This window comes from Brassica napus, chromosome A10, assembly GCF_020379485.1.
Source record: "Brassica napus cultivar Da-Ae chromosome A10, Da-Ae, whole genome shotgun sequence".
In the NCBI taxonomy this organism is placed as follows: domain Eukaryota; kingdom Viridiplantae; phylum Streptophyta; class Magnoliopsida; order Brassicales; family Brassicaceae; genus Brassica; species Brassica napus.
In genome coordinates this window covers 6289754-6299668 of record NC_063443.1, presented here as the reverse complement: position 1 = coordinate 6299668, position 9915 = coordinate 6289754, and the positions used below count along the sequence as shown (strand labels likewise).

Below are 9915 nucleotides of genomic sequence, written 5' to 3'. Positions count from 1 at the left end.
AGATAACCAATTTAAATAGGTTTAGTTTAAATATTTGGATAGAGAATTAATAATTATTTACGTATTTTTGGATACCCAAAATATTTCGGTTCAGATCGGATTAGGTTTCAGTTCTTCAAATTCTAAATTTTTGAATAATTCAGATATTTAATCAATTCCGGTTCGGATTTAGTACTTACTTATTCAGATTGTGATCGGTTCGATTCTTCGAGTTCGAGTTTTTTGCCCAACCCTAAATAGTAACATAAAAAGCAAATAGCATCATATTTGTTTAAAAAAATACATCCGCACGGATGTGCGGGTCAAAATCTAGTGTATATTTAAATAACCATTTATGAAAGTTTTTCTAAATTTGTAAAGATATTATACATATTTGTCAATATCTTTTTCAATTTTAAGAATATATTATACTTATTTTCGAAATATATAACTAAAAAATTTAGAAAGATATTTTACATATTTAGGAAGATATTCCTAAAAAATTTGTTAAAGAATAATAGTTTCTTAAAAACAAATTTAATTGGAAAGCCAAAACTCTAACCACACATCTAAAATCATAGCCTAATAATATTTTCGTTAAGGAAACAAATCTGAGAACACAAAGTTCAGACGACTCAATATGATTAAAAGGCACAATCTTGAAGAAATGAAAAAAAGTGCAATGTTTTAGACAGGCTCAAATTCTAACGCCTCTTTTGTTTCCGATTACCGAGAGATATTCTGTCTTTTGCTTGTGAAAACTGCTTGAGAAACGTGTTCCTCAAATTCCATTAAAGCTTAAACGGTCTTTTGGCTAAGCATTGAACACAAAGCAAAGAAATAAAGAAAATATATCAAAAAAAAAAAGAAGCAAAACTTGCTGAGTGACCAACAAAAATCGCCGAATCTCTGAAACCGACCCATAATCCCAAAATCCCAATCATCACTTTCCGTGTCACTCTCTTCCTCTCCCACGTTTCATCTCCTCCCTTTATGGGTTTTAACTTCCCCTCTCTTATTCTTCCATTCAACTTCTCCCTACCTCTGATCAACCGCGATGAGGCTTTACGTGTACGTCCTACAAGCGAAGGATTTGCCCGTTCAAGAGACGTCCGTCGTGCTTCACGTTGGGAAACACAAGTCCAAGACGAGAGTTTCCAGAGGTTCTTCCAATCCGATCTGGCATGAGGAATTCGTTTTCAGAGTTGGCGAAGGTGACGACGATGTTGTTGTATCTGTTCTTCATCATGACCACGATCATCATCTCTCTGATGTCTCCCCGGGTTTGATTGGTAAAGTTCGGATTCCGCTTTGTTCCGTCGCCGGTGAAGAGAATCAGACGCTGCTGCCGACGTGGTTCGTCATTGAAAAGCCCAGTGATGGCAAGTTCGTTAACATCGAATGTGGTTAGTACCTGTTGGATTTGCGCAGCCATTTAGAGTACAAAAGTTTGTTTTATAAATCATGAATGATGCTTATAGATTCTCCTGTTGGCTTTGGATCATACTTGAGAATGTGTTTTACACATGAGGAGAATGTGTTGATATTTATTTATAAATTGCTTTGTTTAGGAGAATGTCTCTATTTATCAAGAAGCTTTCTCTGCTATTACTAAGAGATACCTGAATCATCAAATCTTTGAGTTTGCTAGCTTTCCTTATAGACACATTGGGCTCTCTGTATCTTCTGATATAAGCTGTTTTTTCCGTTGTATTCCAGGGAAAATCCTTCTCAGTATGTCTTTGCAAGGGAAGTCTGAAAGTACCTCTGATGAAAAAGTTCTCCCTGATAAGCAGGATGTGAGCTTGGAGGATGTTAAAGAAGTCCAAGGATCTGCTAAAGAAGGGAAACGTCGTAAACACCATGACGGGAAGCACATTATGAAGAATCTCGTCAACCAGATTGACAAGCTTTTTCATAAGAAAGAGGAAATCTCTAAGAGACTCAACGATGAGCCAGCAGGAGATAGTGTAACCTCAAATTATGAGGACGCCACAGACAACTCTTGCTCCTCTGCTGCTACTACTTGTACTGGCTTTGAGGAAGGCCTTGATCTGATGCAGTCTAGCGACGGAGAAATAGAAGAAATGCCTGAGAATCTTCTTGGGGGAATTCTTGTCGATCAGAAATATTTAGTCTCACCTTCTGATCTTAACAAATTTCTCTTCTCCCCCAATTCCCAGTTTAGGAAAGAGTTGGCTGAACTTCAAAGTTTAACAGATGTACAGGAAGGGCCTTGGACAATGGTTCAGGAAGATATTACTCCTCGTCTAACACGGCTCGTCACATACATGAGACCTGCAACAAAGTTGGTCAAAGCAGGAAAAGCTACAGAGAGTCAAGTTTACCGGAAAGCGAGTGGGAATCAGTTTGCTGTTTTTGTAAGTGTAAGTACACCAGATGTTCCTTATGGAAACACCTTTAAAGTAGAGTTGCTTTACAAGATTGAACCTGTAACGGAGCCAAACGCTGTTGGTGAATCTTCTCGGCTGATTATATCGTGGGGTATTCAATTCAGCCAAAGTACTATAATGAAAGGTATGATTGAAGGAGGTGCTAGGCAAGGGCTTAAAGAGAGTTTTGAGCAATTTTCTGATCTCTTGGCTAAGAATTACAAAACTCTTGATCCGGCTGTTGTATTGGACAAGGAGCAGGTTATAGCAACAGTGCAGTCAGAGCCAAAGACAGATTTGAAATCAGCTTTTCTATACTTCTGGAGTTCCTCTGTCGTCTGTGCAGTTCTGTTGTCTGTGTATGTTGTGGTACATATGCTTCACTGTGAGCCCAGCAAAATCCAAGGAGTTGAATTCTATGGTCTTGATTTACCTGATAGTTTTGGGGAGCTGTTTTCTAGTGGGATACTAGTTCTTCTTTTGGAGCGTGTTTATATGATGACAGTCCACTTTATACAAGCTAGACTGCATCGAGGTGAATTATAGTTTCTCTCTTAAAATAATATCACTACTTTTATTTACTTTAAAAGTTCAACTACCTACGAGTTTTTTTTTTTTTTTTACTTTTCAAAATTTAGGAAGAGACCAAGGAGGCAAAGCTAATGGTAAGGGATGGATTCTGACAATAGCTCTAATTAAGGGCACAAATTTGGCTTCGGTGGAAGCAACAGAGCTCTTTGATCCTTATGTTGTTTTCACTTGCAATGGGAAAACAAGAACAAGCTCTGTCAAACTTCAAGCACAGGATCCTCAGTGGAATGGTACGAAAACTTTTTTTCTTGTCTATTCCTCTTCAATTTTAGTGAAATTCCAGCATCTCCTTTCGTCTCTTTAACTCCTACTCTGTTTCCTTTTTTTTTATTGCCACCATGCCACTAAAATAATTCATAGTTTGGTTTTTGCAGAGGTGATCGAATTTGATGCAATGGAGGAACCACCGTCCGTATTAGATGTGGAGGTATTTGATTTCGATGGTCCATTTGACCAGGGTGTCTCCCTTGGGCATGCGGAGATCAATTTCCTGAAACTCACAGCGGATGAACTTGCGGACTTGTGTGTTCCTTTAGTTGGTCATCATGCTCAAGCGTCTCAGTCAAAATTACAGCTGAGAATTTTTCTAGAAAACAAGAACGGTGTTGAAACAATGAAGGATTACTTGAGCAAGGTGGAAAAGGAAGTCGGAAAGAAGGTGAACACGTTAATCTACTGTAGTAAAGTATCATTAAATGGCCAGTCTTTGCAATTCGATGTGGTTGCTCGAAAAATTCTTATGTCTGATCCCTTGTTTTATGTGTTGACAGTTGAACATTCGGTCGCCACAAAAGAACTCCGCTTTCCAGAAACTGTTTGGTTTGCCCCATGAAGAGTTTCTTCTCAAAGAGTATACATGTTACTTGAAGAGAAAACTCCCTGTGCAGGTTTGGATTTATTGTCATTTCGTTTTGGCTGATTATCTAAGAACCGCTGGCTAATGGATCTAAGACATGCAATGCTTACAGGGCAAGCTCTTTCTGTCGGCTAGAATTGTGGCGTTCTATTCTAATATATTTGGACACAAGACAAAGTTTTACTTTCTCTGGGAAGATATGGATGACATCCAAGTGCTCCCCCCAACTCTTGCTTCCTTAGGTAGCCCTTTGCTACTCATTATTCTGAAAAAGAACCGAGGTCTTGATGCAAAGCATGGGGCTAAATCTCAGGATGAGGAAGGAAGGCTTTGGTTCTATTTCCAGTCATTTGTGTCTTTTGATGCGACTAGCAGGTATTCAAAGCAATTTGGTTTACAAGATTAACAACCTGAACAAACCGACAGCGATAAAAGTTCGTAGTTGGTAGCTATTTTAATTATACATGAAAATGACAGGACAATCATGGCTTTGTGGAAAACGAGGACGTTAAGTGTAGATCAAAGAGCACATATAGCAGAAGAAGAATCAGATGTGTCAGATCCTTTCTTCTTGCCAGGAGATGTTGCAGTTGTTTCAGATGCTGATCCGTTACAGATGTCAAAGGTGTACGCATGTGATCTACCTGGCGATGTATAGCTTTTTCACTCATCTTTTATTTCATGTTTTATACATTTTTGTTCCCATTCATAGTATATGCTCATTTGTTACAGGTAGAATTAGTTATGAAGATCTTTGGTGGAGGAGAAATGGAGCGTAAGATCATGGAGAAATCTGGATGTCTCAATTACGCGAGCACAACATGGGAGTCTAAAAAACCGGGGATCTACGAAAGACGGGTTTCTTACAAATACAATCACACAGTCTCTGTGTTTGGGGGCGGAGTTACCTCCTCACAACAGAAATCTACAGCTCCAAATGATGAAGGCTGGATCTTAAATGACATTGTAGCTCTTCATGATGTTCCATTTGGAGACCATTTTCGCGTAACTCTTCTTCTTCTTCTTCTTCTTCTTCCTCTTCCTCTTCCTCTGGTTTTTATAACAAGTCTCACTTCATAGCCTATTAGTAAATGACTCTGATAACGAATGTAGGTTCATCTAAGGTATGAAGTGAAAAAAGCAGGAGTTGATTGTAAAACAAGCAAGTGTGAGGTCTACTTGAGGATCCGGTGGCTGAAACCAATAAAGTTTGAACAGAGGATAAGCAAAAGTATAATGGAGAAGTTCAGGAATCGATTGAAGGTTATATTTGATTTGTTCCAGAAAGAATCTGTTGCAAATTCATCTTTGACACTTCTTTGACTAGTAATAAAACTATACTTTGTTTCTTAGTTTGTCGCCTTCACTTGTCTGTTCATGTGACTCGCCTCCTGTGACACCAAAGTTTCTAATGTGTAATCGATTAGTAAGAATGAAAATAGCTATAAGAGCTCGAATTTCCCATTAGAAAGTCTTTTTTTTTTTCTAAATCTGGTCACCCTAAGATGTAACATTACATTCTCACAATTCGATTAACAGGTTTATATTTCATCTGTACTTTGGTGATTCTGCCATTCAAAGATATAAATATGGGAAAATTACCTGACTCACAACTTTTATAATGCAAAATTAAACTCAAAATTGAATCAAATGCAAAAGTAATCTAAAAGGTTATTGAAATTACAACCAGCTATTTGTGAACAAACAAAAAAACTGATTTTTTTTTTACGTTTCTAACCCCCGTAAGTTGTCTATCCCTAGTCTAGTTCTACTTAGAAATAATTTAAAAAATTTGTAAAAAATATTTTGATAAGTGAAAAATTGAAATCATGTAATTAAAATATGTTTTAAGAGATATAAATTAAGATATAACAAAGATTAATTGTTTTAAACATAGATGAGTGAAAGTAGTGAGTCATGATATTCTTTGGTTTAGGTTTTACCAACTTGTAGTATTGTATGTGTTCTTAGGGTTAGATTTTGGAATGCGTAAATGTTTTTTTGAAAACTTTAAAATTTACCTAAGTGTGTTTATTTCTGTGTATAGTAAACACTATTTAAGTATAACTATGGCTTTATAACGTGGTTAGTTATTTAATTTAGTCAATTTAGTTTAGGGGTTAAATTTAGGGTCTGGGACGACTTACTAGTACGTCGTCTGATTTACAATATTCAATAGATGACTTACTAGTAAGTCGTCCAAACCGGACCAAACCTTTAATTTTACAATCTACTTTTAAACCTAACCGGATTATTTACTGCCATATATAAGGTGTTTTTTTTTTCACTTTTTCGCGAAATTAAGAAAACCCTAACGCCGTTTCTCTCAAAGGCAATTTCGAAGGCGTTTTCCGTCGATTCTCTCTAATCTATCATTCTCACCGCCGGTTTTCTCTCCGCCATTATCACCGTCGTTCTCACCACCATTCTCACAGCCGCTTCCTCTATTTAAGATCTGTGAGGAAACCCTAGCGCGCATTTTCTCAGAGGCTTCTCGTTGAGCTCTGCCGCCGGTAAGTTATATCTCTTGCTCTCGAGTGATTGATTGAGGAAAAGATGAACATAAAACGTCGTCTCTATCAATTTATACACTCATTTTTTTTTCAAGTCTATTTTTGCAGATATATAACCGCTGTGTCGAAGGCGACTATATCTTCTCCGAATTTTCAGGTCGACTTTAAAATGTTCTACTGGAAGTCTTGTAAGACTTATAATTAAGTCGTCTCCAGACGACTTTATTATAAGTCTTTCAGCTGGAAAACTTGCCAGACGACTTAATTATAAGTCTTTGATTGTTCTGAGATGGTTGTCTTTGATTGTTTTGCAGGAAAAAAAATGGATTGGTATCGATCAATGCTGTCATGCGGTTGTCGATCGATGTGTGATGGTGTTTGTCGATCGATGGGGGTCGTCTGCTGCCGATCGATGGAGGTCGAGCAGTGTCAGTCGCATACTGTATTCTGGCTATGTCTTGCTTCATCTCCTCCATGCAAGTAGTTAGCCAACTAATACTATCATTTAATGGATAGCAGACACCATCAAGCTTTATCTGGAAAGCTTCTTTGTTCCTCTCGTGTTCACCATAGACTCCATAGAACATCTCATTGATCTCATCTTTTGTGTAGATCTCTAGTACCAGCTTGGTCTGTGTGAATAAGTTAGCATGATCAGGAAGACATATGTAGCTTGGCTCATCTCTTGAAGCTCTTTCCAGTACTCTTCTGATATCCGTGCTGTGAAGACGAATTGTGTTTTCATCTAGATCTCTGGCGTATCTATGATCATCTCTGTAGACTCCATACTCATCTTTCTCTTCCCAATATAATATCATGTGACCATAGAGATCATGAGCTCTTCTGCCGAATTCTGGTTGTCTGTTGACTGTTGGAACGTCAACGTCAATTGATGGATGAGTTGTATGGCGAGATCGTTGTTTGAAGTTGATTGGTATGCCACCAGCTGTGTCATAGAATTCCTTTGTAGCCTTATGTTCTGGATTGTTGCGGTGATGCATGAACAGATTGTCTACTCGATTGGCTGTCTGAAGGATATCTGCGATAAGTTCACGAGATACGTGTAGTCTGCGGCCGTCTATTGCTTTTGCATAGCCATCTGGGTCCCTGAAAATACCAAATTCGTCTAGAGTTAGATATTGTTTATCTGACTTATCTTTTTCGCTTACAGTGGTTTTCGGTTTTCGTCGGTTGTCGATCGACTTGGTATTGTTGACGTCGATCGATTGTGGAGGAAGAGTGTCGATCAATTGTTGATGACGACTTGACGAGTACCGATCGATTGGCTGAAATGAGTTCTTTCCCAAGCAGCTTCCCCTTGATCTGTATCATCGTGTTTTTGCATGTTGAGCAGCTCCTCGTCTGTGTAACTGTCTTGTAGTTTATCTGCTTCTGGGGCGTAGGTTGCTGTTTCTACTGCAAAGCTTTTGTGGTGGTGTTCATCTGCCCAACTGCCAATCGAGTAGTTTCCTTCTCGAGAACGGTTGACGTCAGTGTCGACCAAGGGGACTGACAGGGCTCCTTTGGATGGGAGTTCTGAGGATGAGGCCGAATGATATACCTTGGATTTGACCCGTTTTCATCCATGGTATGTAGGTGTTTTACTATATATATATATATATATATATATATATATATATATATATATATATATATATCTATGTTTTCTACTCTTCTAGGTATGTTTTCAGGTTCAGGTGCATTTCGGAGTAAAGCTATGACTTTGGAGCATTTTGGAGCTTAAAGGACATTTCACCCGAGCAGACCACGTAGAGGTCGACGAGAACAATCGATCGATGCACATCAGTGCTGATGATCGATACCAGGAGATGCCTCGACAGATGAAGATTAATATCGATCGATGTACACAAGTACCATCGATCGATGTCGAGACATCAGACACGCGACATTTTTGATTCAGCAGACTTAAAACCCAAGGCCAAGCCAAATTACGAAAATGCCCTGACGAGTTTTTAACCTAGTAGATTATATACTGCCTAAGTGTTTTGACGGCATGAGAGCAGAGAGAGACCTTTTTTGTTACAAGCTTTACTTTGAGAGAGAAAGAGTTTTGGGAGAGAAGATCACTTGTGATTGGAGCTCCTTGTTATCATTTCTTTTCATCTATACTATGAGTTTCTATTTCTTCATTGTTATGAATTGCTTTGCTATGTCTGAGTAGTTCAATTATTAGATCCAGGGTTAAGATAGGTTTGTGGGATTAGCCCCAAACTATAGATCTGCCTTCTTGTGATATTTATGATAGATTTGTATTCATTGCTTGTTTTAGCCTTGCTAACTAGAACTTGATCATAGGATTGCATATTCAAGCACCCTTGTTATCCCATCCTGACATCTATCTATTATATTAGGACTGCTAGAGAGGGCTAACCGCCAATTTAGTATCTTAGTAGGGCATATCATACTCGCGCATAGGCCTGGCTAGAACCCGTCGATCGATGTCCTCAACTGACTATCGATCGAAGTTGGCAAAGGTGTATCGGTCGACGTCCCAATAGGACCATCAATCAACACTCTTTCGTTATCGACATACTAACCGTTGAGACACAAGATCTAGCCTGTTAACCAGTGAAACATGCGACAGCTGATCACTGAGTTAAGCGATTGAGCTCTAACATATCATGCATGCAACAATTAGGCATCTATAGGTATTATAATCTCCAACACCTGAATAGTGGCCCTGCATCTAATATCATTTCCAACCAAGTTACATTTGCTATTTACTTCGTTTGTTACTATTGCTACTTCATGTAAACATTTACAACTCTTAGAATTAATAAACACTAGATTTAATTGTTCCCTAACTCCTTGTGGATTCGATACCTAAGTACTACATCTGAACCTCTTTTGATGAGAGTAACACTCCTTAGGGTAATTTGAGTGGTATCAAATTTGGCGCTGTTGCCGGGGAACTTTGATCGCCATTAGATTTAGTTTTATTGATTCTTATTCTTTTCTCTACCCCTTTTCTAATAATCGTTTTCTTGTCTTTTCAGGTGCATGCCCAGCGATACCAGAAGCAACAAGGAGAAGGACTTGCTGTTCTCAGACGATCCTGCTCACTTGGAACGCACCATCCGTAGAGGTCAACGTTCGACATCGCTCGACGCAACAACATCATCGTCGATCGATACGCACAACCAACCGTCGACCGACACCAGACCTTCATCGTCGATCGATCCCAATCGTTCGACAACGATCGATACTACACCGCGTGTTGGGGTCAAAATTGGTCACGACGAAATCAATGTCTGAAAGTCCGTAAAAATCAGCATGAACATTTTTACGAAAAGTAATCCTCGTAAAGATATATTTACGAAGAGCCTTGCGGTAAAATCTTGTTCAAATCTCAATCAAACCACTTAATACGATTGTCCGAAGGCAACAGACATGTATCCAAATCGACCGCGGACAAGCTCGAGTATGGCAATCGGACCGCAGACAAGCCAAGCTCGATCGATACGCGGTGACCAAGCATGCACACAGCTCGGTCGCTACGTAGCGACCGAGCGTCCATCCCGCTCGGTCGCTACGTAGCGACCGAGCTCGAGCCAAAGCTCGG

General features: G+C 39.0%; 1 protein-coding gene across 1 annotated transcript; it reads left to right on the top strand.

The window, feature by feature from the left end:
- The first annotated feature begins 710 nt into the window (after positions 1-710).
- Positions 711-5283, top strand: LOC106411561 (C2 and GRAM domain-containing protein At5g50170). Its single transcript, XM_013852349.3, has 9 exons — positions 711-1385; positions 1699-2907; positions 3011-3193; positions 3338-3621; positions 3734-3850; positions 3932-4194; positions 4297-4471; positions 4552-4824; positions 4933-5283. The coding sequence occupies exons 1-9, from the start codon at positions 1037-1039 to the stop codon at positions 5140-5142; spliced, it is 3063 nt and encodes a 1020-aa protein (XP_013707803.2). The 5' UTR covers positions 711-1036; the 3' UTR covers positions 5143-5283.
- The last annotated feature ends 4632 nt before the right edge of the window (positions 5284-9915 follow it).